Raw genomic sequence first — 14896 nt, 5'->3', positions numbered from 1 at the left:
TTTCCCTGCACGGTACAATGTATACCTCTTTGTCATAGCAGGGTGTGTGTGTGTGTGTGTGTGTGTGTTGTTACTCACACATACTTCAGCAGAACTGCCTGGACTTCCATCCCTGAGGAGTTCCATCTGCAGGTGGGAGCCAACGAATCTAAACACACACACACGCACATATGCACATACACACACACACACACACACACAAATGGCATGAATACATACAATTCACAGCACAAATAAAATCATCTTTAAGTTTATCAGATAATTTCTTTGTCACTCCAATATGATTTGCAGTTTATTGACTAATTCAGTTGGACTCAGATGTCTCTGCTCATGGGAGTAACTTTTCATTTTCATTCTGTAACATGACAAACCACTGAGGTTTAACTCATATACTATCATTATACTATCAACCTTTAGTTGATTGGACCAGTTCATATTTTTACCACGCTGCAGCTGCCGCAGCAATGATCAGCCTTAGTGAGACTCTCTGCTCCTCTGTACCTGGACGCTATTAAACTTCATCACAGTGTAGAGAAAATATTTTCTACAAATAACATCTGTTCTTTATGGAACAGTATCTACTTAATAGAAGGAAGTAAAAGTTGTATTATTGGGAACATTTATCTACGAATGTTCACACCTTAGCTGTCAATTTTCACACAGTGTAACTCCTACAATCTTGTTCTTGTATTCTAATGAAATTCATGTGATGTCACACATTCTTCATCTATTAGTTGCATGCAGCTGCATGGACTGTTGTGATACAGTTGTGCATGGCGATATATATCAATTAATAATTGTATGATCATAAGACAACAGATATTCCGGCATTTTATAATAAATCACATTATGGTATAAGCACTGCTGTTATGTACAGTATGTAATATGCTCTAAACTATGTTTTCTAATGGTTCAGTTGCTAATGTTAACTAGCAAGTCAATAACTGTATTCTCCATAGAAGAGATGAAGGCAGCTGATCAACTAGGGAGCTGGAGCTGAGATCATATTCACATAAACTGACATTTATGGATCTATAAGGCACCGTAGGACTACACAGAATCTGTATTTGTTTAATTTTTTTATATCTCATGTCAGCTTCTGCTCCAGTCAACCTGTCATTCAGAAGAGACTGAGGGACACTAACATCACCCTTAACCCTCCACAGAAATCACAAAGCCACATTCTCTTTATGCATGTCAGTGTGTGTGTGTGTGTGTGTGTGTTTGCTTGTGTGTGCTCACATACCCAACCATGAGAAAATGCCAGCTAGGCAGATTCAGCCTGAGCTTATTTCGAATTCTGACATCACCAGAGATTCAGCTTCAGTGTCTTTGCTAGCGGCCCTTACACTTAAATAACCTTACTGAGCATCTGCATTATATATGGAAATATGTACAGCAGCCACTGAAGTCCCTCTAATATCAAAGATGAAAATCATGAGACAACTCTATGAAAAGACCAGTAGAGTGAAAGCCAGATACTGCGATCCTTTGAGCTTAAAATACAGCAGAGTACTGAGAATCTGTGACCGAAGATCAATGCGAGCTTGAAAAATAATCAACAAAAAAAACCAAAAAAAAACATTCAGAGATAGGACAGCTGATATCGAGATCTCTTCAGGGCCAGCCAGCACCAAACAAGCTTCATGAGAAGAATTTCAAGAGATCGATAATGAACTCCTATGTGAACTCGCAGTAGAGCCGCACAGATTAGAAGACCTAGATAATTGGGTCATGGTTGGGAAAAAAAAACAAAAAAACGAACCCAAGCATTTAATTAATGAAATAGGTGACGGTCAGATGAGTGATGCAAACCTTTCAGACAGCTGAAGGTTTCAATCAGGCATCAAACAGTCTGGATAATGCCGCTAATTGGGATACAGAAATTCAAAAATTCACAGCTCATCTACTAGACATGAGTTTGTTTTTGATGCTTAAAACTGCACTCTCAATCTTCATTTTCTTCAACTTCATATTTTTCCTGGGCCTCGAATTGTTTGAATGGACCCAGGTTCAGTATGATGTATGCTGACACTGACTGGGCAGCGTAAAGGAATTTGTAATGATGTAGTATAACTTACAGATACCTTGGGGAGTGTGACTGTCAGCTAGGCCTCTTCGCTCTGTAGCTGATGAATATTCTTCAAAACAACACAGTTCCCAAAAGACTTTTCAAAACCTGCTAATGATCAGATTTATTCTTATACCAGACCTGTACACTTCAACTCAAAACAATACATATTTAACCAGCAGGACTGGAATGAGATTTTAGATAACATTCATTACGACAATTTAGAAACTAGCATGATAGTCTAAGGGCTCATTGCCTTTTAATGCTGACGCTGATGTTTATGATTGCAGCCAATGAGGAGCCATGGAAAACTGCAAATGGATGAGACTGGGTGGTCTGTGGTTTGAGGTGCACTGCAAAAAATCTCCATCTTAACAAGTCATTTAGTCTATTATTGAGTCCTAAAATCTGAATTTTCTTAAAGTGAAAAAAATCTGCCAGTAAGTTGTTGTTTCTTGTTTCCAATGCAAATCACCAAGAATTTTGTAGAATCAAGCATCTTATTCTGACTTGTTTCAAGATATTGACACTCATTTGTTAAAAAAAATCCTGTGAAGCTGCATTGAAAAGTTATCTCACCTCATTGGCAGAATTTTTGAAGAGTGAAGATTTGAAGGCTGAATATGAGACTAAAAGACTCGTTAAGATGGACGTTTTTTGCAGGATGGAGCGGAGAGTGATTTTCGGAGGCCGACAGCGGCAGTTTTTGGTGCGGAGGAGGTTGGGGGGGCAGTGGGTGGGGTGGGGTGGGGGGTGGGGGGGGGCTGGCGCTGCGGGTTACCTGAGCGTGGAGCGAGGAGGGGTAGGTGAAAGCGGGTGGGAGGGCTGGCGACAGCTCCGCCGGGTACAGCGGGTATGACGCCCACACGTCTGGGCTGCTGGGATAGAGAGCAGGCACTGTGAGCTCATCTGTGGAAAGAAGAAGAGGAGGAGTGGGGTGAGGAGAGTGGCCAGTGGACGGGTGGGTGGGTGGCTAGAGAGAGACAGGGTGGAGGTGGTGGTGGAGGTGGAGGTGCACTGCGGGTGAGTACCAGTTATCTGAAGCAGTTTCCTCTTGTTCCATTTAAAAAAGAAGTCTTAAGTTCTTAATTCGGTTGAAAACGAGAGGAAACCATCTCAGATACAGTGATTTACCCACTGAGTCAAGTATAGAGTGATTGTAAAAAACAAAAAGACCCAGAGCAAAGTGCATGAGTGAAGAGAGAGTGGTGGTAATAGTGAGGTGCGGAGTGGCACAGAGTGAGTGAACACTGATACACAGCAACTGAACTGAGTTTGGGGTCAAAAGGAAACTTAAAAGTTCAAATGCAGAATTAGAAAAAATCAGCTATAAGCATCTCACTGGAGAACCATCAGATTTAAGGAGTGTTTTCCCTGCGCTCTCCGTGTCTCCTGGTAACTGTTTATCAAAGCACCATCAGAAAAATGGCTGATTTAAACAACCCTTATCAGGAAATGACAGCAATTTCTCTGCTGGTTATTACGTCATGGTTTCATTAATCGTTTCCTTCCATTTTCCACTGGGACCCAACTACACACGCCCTTTCTCTGGCAAAAAGATCCCAGATAAGAGCAGTTTGGTCATTCAGGAAGAATGTACAACCACAGCTGGCCTATGTTCAACTATCAGCGTCTGCTTCTCGCGGAATACTTAACCCCTTGGCCAAATATTTAACTAAATGGAAAAGAAAGTGCAGGGCTACATCGGCAAATTCCACACACGCTTAGAACTCAAAGGTTCGGCTCCAAATAATTACAGCCACGGCTAATGGTGAGCGTGTTCTGTTTATGAAACATTAATCTACCGGGGGGAAAGTGTCGCTAGGGGAGAAAGCTCTCGAAATCAAGTTAACCCGTGATGGCGAAAGCACATTAAAACTAAACAGTGCTTGATTTCAAAGTAAACTTTTTGCATGGGTGTTTGGACAAGAGTCGTTTTAGATGGCCGATTCCTGAGAGGAATAGCACTAACAAAACCACATCATGTCACTGAGGGAAAAGTGTCGTATACCATTACAAAAAAAACACCAATGTATAGTACCAGTCAAAAGTTTGGACACACCTGATTGAATGTACTATGTTTTCCATTATCTTAAAGCCATTTTGATCTAAAGGCTTATGCTAAAATGCTTGAAATGTGTTTCTTAGACAAATATAAATATCGAAGTTGATGCCTTTGTATGAATTTGTTTCCAAAGCCTTTGCCTTTCCATCAAGGCAAAGGGCGGCTACTTTAAAGAATCTAAAATATAAGATAGTTTTGATTTGTTTAGCACTTTTTTGGTCACTGCATAATTCCATTTGTGTTATTTCATAGTTTTGATGTCTTTACTGTTATTCTAAAATGTGGAAAATAGCAAAAATAAAGACAAATGTGATGTGTCCAAATTTGACAGGTAGTGTACTTTTCAGGGATTAGCAGACACCAGTACCCGTCTCCATTTTTCATTCGTAGTCACAGCTGAAACACAAACACTGTACTTACTGTAGTTCTTTGGTAGAGACCAAAGAACTACAGTAAACAGAAGACAACTGTCCCGTCCCGTCAAACGAGGGCGGTTCATGGCGAAAAGACTCTGAAGCAGCAGCGGAGACGGACAAAAAGCACGACAAGCTCACGGACGGACGGATCGGAAGGAGCACTCACATGGGTCTCTGCTGATGAACTGTGGGCCGGGGCTCTGCTGGGAGGGAGGGGGGTTGGGAGTGCCAACCAACTTGTTCTTGGCCATCTTGGTGTTGGCCTTGGCGAACTCCAGCCGCAGGGTCTGGGGGATCTCCGGATCAAATCGGACCCCCTGAGATCAAATGGGAAGATGTGGGGACGGGTCAGCAAAAAATGCTTTCATGTCAAGAGGTTCTCTGTGGTCTGTGGAATACTTGGATCATCTCATCAAAAAAGCTCAAACATCATATAACTCCGTCAGTGTATTGATGTAGTAATTGATATTTTGGTTGTGAGATGTGATGAAGTGAAACTGGGTGAGGAATGGTGAAAGCAGATACAGAATTGTTTAAAGGGTAAGCATCAGATAATTTTAGAAAAATACAAATGTGGTGATAGAAAGGTGCCTCTGTTATATACTGCATCATCATAAACAAAAAAAATTCATTAGGACATGCAATCAGTTTTGAAAAATTATGCAGACATTTTTGGAGCCCCGCCCACCTGAATACACAATTTTAACATTCATAGTTCGCTACAAAAAATCAGTTTGGCTTGAGGAAGAAATACATTTGTTTGCAGATACTTTATGTATTATGAAACTGTATGTATTCGGTTCATATATTCTAAAAATTTTAGCATGTTTCAGATGTTTTATATGCAAATCAAAGTTGGAAAAGCATTTGCTCAAATGTTGCTATGCGCAACAACAAATTTGTTCTGTCCCGGCACAAATATGATGATTGCAGACAAGATGTTTTCTTCTTCCCAACAACTTTCTTTATTTTCTCTTGTTTTCCTGAAACGTTGTCAGGACGTTTTGTTTTGAGTGAGATTAGGTTTCACCACATGATGACTCTTAATGACGGCACAGATTAGATCAGTAATGCGACTGTACTTCAAACTCCCTGACAAAATTAGTGTTTTTTTCACCACTGGAGTGTTATCCATGACATCATAAATTGATATGCTTGCTGTCTTGTGACTTGAACTGTTGGCAGAGAGTCATTTAGACCACATTAAGTTAGTTATCATGCACTTCTTCCACTACATAGCTTGCATTTTGTTTAGATTTCCGATGCGACCTGGGTGATATCCGGCAGTAGTTACACTGCATATTTCTCATCATATTTTGATCAGCAGTATTTCACAACAGAATTTATTGCAGGAATCTTCGTGGTGGGAGGTCATTTTCCGTTGCTTTCACTTTAAAGCCTGATCTAAATGGCTCAGTGCGGATTAGGGTGCCATTCTGGCTCGGCGCATGTGATGACGGGTGACACCCGCAATTGAGAAACAGAACATGGTGACACAAACCTGGCTGACGCATGGTGTCATTCACACCACTGGCAGACAAGCCACAAGGCCCTCTGCTGTAGCTGTAATTTAATATCATGACATCAAATCCCCCAATCGCCATGACATACGTGACATGCCACTCAGTGTGAGACAAACGTCCCGATGAATTCTTGGGATTGCACTGTTAAAAGCATCCTGACATACCGGCGCTCGCGAAAACTGAGGGTTCCTTTTCACTTCTACAGTGTAATCTACATCAAAAACCTCCGCACACGCTCTGGAGCAAAATATTTTTCTTCTCAATTACTTTCGCCCCAGGACAGAGTCGAATAATATGGAATGTGACATAAACAAAGGTCTTCCTCATCTAAAAACAAAGCCGCTGTTTGTTTGCCTGGTTTGGAACCAACAAGGCCGAGCGGGATTTCGCCAGCGACTATAATCCCTCTCTCATCAGCCTCATTTGAGAGTCTTTCTCGTCTTGTGGAAAAAACACAACGCGCAGGTCGGATCGATGGAAGAAAAAAAGGCGGTCAAGAGAAAAGTTTTGCGGTGCAGCAAGTGAGCGAGAAGCTGCGAGGAGGAGAAGGAGGAGGAGGAGGAGGAGGAGGAGGATGGGGTTCTCGGCGTGTCCCTGCAGGCTGGAGGGGAGCTGAGCTGAAACGAGCGAGGGATGACTCTTCTCATGAAGGGGAGGGAATTAACTAGGATTGCCTTGGCTCAGCGCGTTCGCAGCCTCTGCCAGTGGAAGCTGCAGAGGTATAATAAGGTACACGGCTATAATGAGGCCTGAGCACTTCTCGGTTTGAACCGCGGCCGAGGGGTTTGCAGAGGAATTGAATCTCCACCTTGACATGTTTACGTGTCTTTTTCAACTTCTTAGCAAATTCGGCCCCCCTTGCGCTTCTACGTGTGCTGCCTCGGCGATGATTGTAATTGCCATAATGGGATTTTTATGCAGCTGTGTCATGTGAATCAAGCTTTCGATGTCCTTCGAGAGGCTATATCTGGTCAGAGTTTGGAGGAAATACAGTGCTACGAGGGAGTAAATCCCCTCCTTCCCTCGGTCTCTCTGTCTTTCCCATGTTTCAATATGCAGATAGATGTTTGCAAAAATCTGGCTTATCTCCATACGACCCCCGGGACATAGCCTTCCCCGAAAAACAAGAGCACTGTTCAATTCTCAGCCCCACTGAGCGATTCTACGGAAACACTCCGACTATTGTTCGCTCATAATAAGATGATAATTTTTATCCCTTCCTCAACTCTCTCCTCTCTCCTTTGATGCGCGCCAATATCTCAACATCTGAAAGTTGACAGATGCTGCTGGAGTTGTCACAGTCCCACTTAGGAGGATGATAAAACTGATCTATTTCTGTGAGAGATCAACACAAATTTAAGGAGCAATAAAAGGGTGGAATACATCTACACACATCAAACGAAACAAAAAAAAACAATGGGAAAATAAAGCCGTGTGAGAGCTAACGTTCATTACTCTCTATCTATACTTTTTGTTTCAAGAGTTTGACTAAAACCCTGCAAGGATGAGCGTTTTACATCTGAGTCTGTCTCATCAAGGCTTTCCAACCCAGGAGCTCGGAAGCCACATTCTGAAATAAGCGAGATTAAAATTAAACCCTAGATCAATGTCTTCTATTTATATGTGGAAGAAGTGCTAATTTTCCTGATTGACCTTGCGAGATCCGCCGGCGAAGCTTATGCTTAAAGAAGAGGCTTTATTTACTCCAAGATGCTCGCTGAAGCTTTCAGAGACATTTTGGCGCACCTTTTGTTTTGCCTGCTTATTCTACCTTTCGCATTACGATAAAATATTAAGGCAGCAGCTTGGAATTTTGACACACGATTCCCCGATATCAAACGCATTTCCACAGCGGGCGGCGAAGATGCGTTTTCCGAGTCATCACAGAGAGAGATAGCAGCGCTGAGCCGGCTGTGGAGAGCAGCGTGAGGAGGGCATGACACTTACGTTCAAGGCATTCTTAGCAGCCTCCGCCTCTGATCGACTGTCAAAGCTGACAAACCCCACTGGCTGGGGAGACAAGAAGACAGAACAAAAGAAAGAAACATGGTTTAAGGCAGAAATCTGAGTCGGCACTTCTGTCTGAGTGACATAGACATGTTTTTTTTTTATTATTACCCCCCCTCCCTCCCCTCCCTCCTCCTCCCCTGCTTCTCTCTCCCTCTCTCTCCCTGTTTATGAAACCGTGGCGACAGAAAGAGGGGTAGAGAGTGAGAAAGAGGAGTAGGAGAGAGAGAGAGAGAGAGAGAGAGAGAGAGAGAGAGAGAGAGGGAGATGGAGGGAGGGAGAAGGGGAGGCTGGGAGCTTACGTTGTGAAGTCCAGGGAGAGTTCATCATTCAGGGGGATTGTGCATAGCTCCCCTATGCCCAAATACGGGCAACGGGGCAGTGAGAGCAAGAGAGAGAGAGACAGAGAGAGAGAGAGAGGCTAAGGAGAAGAGACACACAGAGGGAAAGAAGACAAATAAGGGGGGGGGGGGGGCTTGAGAAAGAGAGAGGCGAGAGAGTGAGATTGGAAAAAAAAGAGTTGCGAGGTTGAAGGTGAGAATGAAGATGGGAGAATGTGACGGGGGGGAAGGAAGCGAGGCAGAAAGAGAGAGAGAGAGAGAGAGAGAGAGAGAGAGGGAGTTTTCTCTCCGAACAGACAGGGCCTGTCAGCGGCAGAGCATGCACACTTGCTCTACATCTCTCTCACCAGCACATCGGCGCTCGTTTTACATTCTGGTGACATCACTCTCAGCCCTGCGCTCGCGGTAGTAAAGGAGAGCGAAAAACAAAAACAAAGCGCGAGGATACAGGTTTGGAAGTGTCAGTTCTCTAACCGCCTTCGCAGCTGGGAACAAAGGAAACACATTTTCGCAGATTCCCCAGTCCCCAAAAAACAGAAGAAGGGGTGGGAGGATGAAGAGGGAAAGAAAGGGAAGAGGAGGGGGGAAAAGAGTTCTCTAAACATGTTGTGCTCTCATGGGGTCGCGCTGCAGTGTGCGATCTGGAAAGCTTTCTAGGGTTATGGGAATTTTGAACAAGGCTAAGAGCAGAAGGAGTAAAAAAAAAAAAAAGAAAAGAAAAAGGGAAAAAAAAAGAAAGACAGACTGAGTGAAGACGTCAGGAGGAAGAAGCGTAGCAGGAATATAAATAGAAAGGGCCCGAGATCTGGCTCTTGCTATATATGGAGATGGCTGCGTGTTCTCCGGCTGGAATGAAGAGGGAGATCGATTGATTTACGTTACCATTGTCATTGCCATCAGTCAGGAGGCGTTCACAAGAGCAAGGGAGCATGGGAGAGCCGCTCAAAGCAAACAGACCCCGAGGAATGCTGTACAGTACTTTGTGAGAACTGTACATAAGCGTCAGATGGTATTTGACATGTGGAAGATGGCAATGATCTAACTCTGGGAGTGGGAGTGGGTGGGGGGGGGGTGCAAAGAGAGAGCAAAGTGCATGGAGAATGCTGACTGACTCACTTATTCATTAACATGTAAACATTCGAAAACAAAAGCCCATGTGTGAAACCGAGGGAGGCTGCGTTTGCTAGATTAAGAAACTGGAACATCTCTAGAGAAGGTTGAGTAGGCCGATGTAGCCTGAGGATCATTAACAAAAACACGGAACAATAAAGCTGTATTCTTCACAATGCAGTAAAGGTAGAATATACTACCAGTCAAAAGTTTGGACACACATTTTTCTTTATTTTTACTATTTTTCACATTTTAGAATAATAGTAAAGACATCAAAACTATGAAATAACACAACTGAAATTATGCAGTGACCAAAAAAGTGTTAAACAAATCAAAACTATCTTATATTTTAGATTCTTTAAAGTAGCCGCCCTTTACCTTGATGGAAAGGCAAAGGCTTTGGAAAGAAATTCATACATAGGCATCGACTTCACTATTTATATTTGTCTAAGAAACAAATTTCAAGCATAACAGCATAAGCCTTTAGATCAAAATGTCTTTAAGAGAATGAAAAACATAGTACATTCAATCAGGTGTGTCCAAACTGTTGACTGGTAGTGTAAAACAAACCAAACTGGACCTAAGCTTAATAAAAATATGAAAAGTGCATGTATACGCCTTCTGTGGTACAGTCTAGGTACATTATCCAACCGCACACTGTGAAAATATCAGGTGAACCTGAAAGCAAAAAGCAAAACGCATTGTTCGCCCCTTTTATAAGCCTATTTGCAAATGCTATAAGAAAAATAAAGATGTTACTATATTGTCAGCAAATCCTCACAGTGTGTTGTTGGATAATTTCTTTATGTGGATTATTTTGTATTCCTGCGACTGAACCAGCGCCTGATTATAAGTGTCTGTGCACGGGCGTCTTGACTGCTCTTCAGTGATACAGTCTAGTTACATCTTGAATGCTTTTAATTGCAAGTAACCACAAGGAAATCACAGAAAACTGGGGAAATCCCAAAATGGGCAATTCAGACATCTGCATTTCAGATATACTAGTTTCTGGAGTAATTTTGCTAAGGGAAAAAAGAGCAATCCTTTGTACCTACTTTCAAAGGTCTTATACTTCTAAATCGCCCTAAGCCCTTTTAATGAGCATGTCATCTCTTTATGGGAGACATTGTAATGTGGTAATACTGACATGAAGCTAAATTGCTTAAGTCTGGATGTGGACACCTGCCAGCTGAGCTCATTTTCAGTCCTGCGCCCCTGGAGGCAAAACTCAACCGTCGGTGCTGCTCCTGTCAAAACGTTCGCTTTGACACCTCAAAATTCTTTTCCATCTCCCTTCCCATCCCTTACACATCCCACTAGAGTTGACTGTCTGTGACTACAAGCATACTATCCCACTGCCAAAGGCAAGTCGGTGCAACGCTTTATCCCTTCCTCCCCTCCCCGCCCCCACCCGAAAAACTTTTTTTCTACTCCAGTCATTTCCTGACAAAGGGTGCTAATTCTTGAGCTCGGGTGTACGAGGAGGAGACTGTCATCCTTCATACTCAACCACCCCCGACGCACCGAGAGGGGGAAAAACAAGTAGGAAAAAAGGAGAGAAAAAAATTAAAGGTGTTGATGAGCGGGGCAGTTGCGTAACGCAAACAGTTACAGCACGGTGAGGGACGGAGTGACGGCTTCATTCATTCGTTTCGCTCTATAGAAACTTGGTACTCTTCAGCATACCTGTTTGGAAGTGAGTTTTATCAAGGAGCCTTCGTAGCCCTGAAACAGAGAGCAAACGAAAAATGTCACAACAATGAAAAAGGCACTGCAAACAGAAACAAAAGCTTTCATTTCATCTACAAATATATGATATTTAGGGGTACTGGTGAACAGATCATTGGGTAAAACAATAGGCCATGCCAAGATATTGCAACATTTGGTGATTCATAACACTGCATTTCGAGGTAAAAGTTGTATGTTTTTGCGGTGCAGGTTCACAACCGACTAAGCCAGGTTGTGTCATGGCTCATGGGCTCTTATGAAAACCATATGGAGCGGGCTGCGGTGCCTTACCTGATTAGTCAAGATTTACTGCTTTCAACACTCATGATATAAACCATTTACTCAAAGTACATACCATGGGCATTATCTAAGTGAGGGATTAGATGCATAGCAATTGTCCCATTATTCACTTTAACTGTGCCATTAAAGCACATTATTGCAGGGCGAGGGTCCAAAAAGCTTGGAACATCTAGACGCTCTCTCCTGAACGTTAACTCCCCTCGGTATCGCCACTTTGTGCCGTGGTCGTGGCTCAAACTGAATCCTGTTCTCTGTGTTTCTACGGTGAAGCAGATAGCGTTGTTTTTGTATCACAGGCACCCAGTCATTTTCCATTAGACTCCCCGTAAGCTTCCTCCGGATCAAGACTTGATTGAACTTCAGCTTTAGGAACACAGACACTCGAACCTCGGGAGATTTTCCATTGCCGTTTATTTCATCACCATTAATGGAGGGAACCATTGACTAGCTGGAAAGAAAAGCCGCTAAGAATAGCCGCACGCCATCCATTTAATACATACAAACATACCTTAAATGGTCTGAACAGGAGATAGAGCTCCCGCGGCTTAATATCCAGTGGTAGCCCGCTGACGAATAGCGTTCGGACCTGGGGAGGAGACAGGAGAGAGATCATGTATTTTTCATTAACCTCCACTAGTTATAAATAGCTACCTTGCATACCTGACAGTAACAGATGAGGTGGCGAAGGAGGACGCCAAAGGAAGGGACACTGAACACGATGTGATCGAGTTTAGTAGTTTTAGGCCAAAAGGTAGGCTTTTGAAATGCGGTGTGCTGATAGGGAGGTCTTTCAGCTCGGCAAACACACACACACACACACACACACCCTATCATTCGTACCCCTTTCTACAGTAAGCGTATTGTGTTCTTCTGTGTAATCTACAGCCTACTGAGTTTTATGGCGTTCCTCCCCCACAGCTCTACCCTCTGTTTTACATTTGAACTTTTCAACTTGGCAGGACTTAAGTGAGTTAGGGGAATTACAATTTATATGTAAGCTTAAAGAGACCGAAGGAATTTAATTGTTGCGGTCCCTATTGAGTCCGCGTATGTGGAAAACCACTGGAGGAATAACATGAGAATGACTCCAGAAGTGCTCGCTGGCGAGGAAGTTGCTGTTATTGCTGTGTGCTGATAGAGAGGTGAAGGAATCTGAACACAGTGTGATCGCTCCAGGTGCATTGCAGGTAATGCTGGGTGGAAATGTTAAGCAATAACTCCTTTGGAATATTTTCACTTTTTAGTATGCAAATCTCCACATGAGGTCATGACCAAATGATGTTCTAGCTTTTTTTGTCTCTCGATTTACTTACATTTTGAGAACCTGGTCTAAAAGTCATCCTTCTAACACAAATACAGTACAAAATACCACAATGGCGACTATGAGAGATGGAAAAAATGGGAGATGGAGAAAAAAAACGGAGACTAAAAGATACCCAGAGCAGCCGATATCAGTGGGTGAATGATCCTCAACTCATCTAGAGGTAGAGTATGAAAGGGAAAATGTTCCACCAACATGAAATATCGCTTTAACAACTATGTAGGGCTTAGCAGCGCTACGGGATATCAACAAGCTGAGAAGTCCTGCCATGTCTAATGAATGCAGATCTGGTTACATTCTGAATGTTGGAGTGTGATGGAACAGGATAATTCAGTGTGTTACATGTGGTATCAGGTGGGTCTCTTTATAATGTCAGGTCAGTGCAGCTAAAGGTTGTCAACACAGACATTTCCCAGACTAGCAAGACTATTAACACAATAACAGCTTTAATTTAAGCATTTTTAACCTCTCTCATGCTTTACAAGACATTGAAAAGACTGACAAATTCCTAGAATGTCACATTTCACCATCAGTTTTTGCAAAATCTCAAATCCCTCACCTTTCTCATTAAATTGTTATACATGTCACACACATCAATGAAATCAAAGTGGCCTGACTCTTTTATACAGCTGAATTATCCAAGCAGGCATTAATCAAGCTTCCAACCTGGAATCATTACATAAAATTGGTCTGGTACAGGAAAATAATTGCTTTAGTTTACAGGAGACATTAGACATTAAGGTGACACAGATTTACCTAAACCTGGTCAGTGTATGGTAAGGTTAAAGCCCCCACTTCCAACAACACCACCCCACACCAATGCATTTGGAAGTATTATTTAATTATTCATTTAATAATTTGATTCTATTCGAAGCTCAATTCAGAATAGAGCCATACAGTAGGTTTGCAAATACACACAGTAGATTTAAAGCTCCCAGATTCATCATATTGACTTTGATAGTGGATTCACAGCTCAAGGCACAAAGGAACTGCTGAACCAACACTACGCCTCATTCCCACAAAGTAACCTGATACACGCCACGGGTGCCAAAGGGAGACCAACACACAAACAAAGGAGCTTAGCAACTGGGGAGCTAGAGCTGGCAAGCACCAAACCACCCAACCAGCCAGATATTACCTTGGTGACTTTCTCACCTTAACTCTTATCTTATCTTATCTTATCTTGTCTTATCTTATCTGAGCCGGGCTGCACCCTGGGGAGCTGTCACTGGACTCTGTCGCTGGCAGGCCGGTTTAAATAAACTCTTATTGTGGGTCTCCTTATACGGCGTATACATGGGAACAAAGACGAAAAGAAAAGGACGGTATCAGACAGTGGCAAGGGCAATCTGGCAGCTATTGAGGCTGATAAAACTAATAGTGTGTTGGTAAAAAGTGCTGTAAAAAATACTAGTACTAGTGGTGAAACTGAAAATCTGCTCAGGTACCAAAGCGGCCTTGGCTTATGTCTGATGCTTTCTTGCCATGGTTTTGTTTTCACCATTGAAAACCGTGTTCCAATCACCACATCAGCCAATATGCAAGTAAATCTTCTTAAAGCTGCACTACGCAACTTTGCATGTTGGGGGCTTCAAATGGCAAATGCTTGAAAAACTTGAACTTCAATGCCCAGAAATCATGTAACGTGACGTCGGTAAGCTGCACACAGCAAGCTCATGTTTACCGACCCGGCCGGTCTGTGATGCTTTATACCAAATTATGCCAAACGAACGAGAGAGGCAAAAGATCTAACGCTGGTGAGTCCAGTTTTCTCTGCACAGAGCGCTGTTGTTTGTCGCTGCTGTTTAGGAGACAGTTTGTATTTCACTCTTACGTTTCGATTCGTCTCTTCCTGTGGGCAGAGGAGTGTCCATACCAAAATTTAATTTCGGCAAAAAGGGCAAATCTACGGGAACTCAATTAGTGGGGATGGGTTGCTCTTCTCTATTACAGCCCTGCTTTGTGATTTAGGCCGATAAGACGGGTTTATTTAGAAATCTCGCCTAGTGCAGCT

General features: G+C 42.8%; 1 protein-coding gene across 4 annotated transcripts in view; it reads right to left on the bottom strand.

Annotated features, from left to right (window-relative positions):
- The window catches only part of LOC139914409 (RNA-binding protein with multiple splicing-like), a 33965-nt gene that overhangs the window by 8676 nt on the left and 10393 nt on the right, over positions 1–14896 (bottom strand). The window contains exons 2-7 of one of the 4 annotated variants that reach the window (XM_078291824.1): positions 12070–12147; positions 11220–11258; positions 8023–8085; positions 4719–4869; positions 2853–2980; positions 79–148 (exon numbers count right to left, since the gene is read on the bottom strand). In XM_078291824.1, coding sequence (XP_078147950.1) covers positions 86–148; positions 2853–2980; positions 4719–4869; positions 8023–8085; positions 11220–11258; positions 12070–12147 — 522 coding nt within the window. In that variant the 3' untranslated portion in view covers positions 79–85. The remainder of the gene's footprint in view (positions 1–78; positions 149–2852; positions 2981–4718; positions 4870–8022; positions 8086–11219; positions 11259–12069; positions 12148–14896) is intronic. The other 3 variants (XM_078291825.1, XR_013507998.1, XR_013507999.1) reach the window with 3 other exon arrangements.

The sequence above is a fragment of the Centroberyx gerrardi genome, chromosome 23 (genome assembly GCF_048128805.1).
Source record: "Centroberyx gerrardi isolate f3 chromosome 23, fCenGer3.hap1.cur.20231027, whole genome shotgun sequence".
In the NCBI taxonomy this organism is placed as follows: domain Eukaryota; kingdom Metazoa; phylum Chordata; class Actinopteri; order Beryciformes; family Berycidae; genus Centroberyx; species Centroberyx gerrardi.
This window is presented reverse-complemented; position numbering and strand designations above follow the sequence as displayed.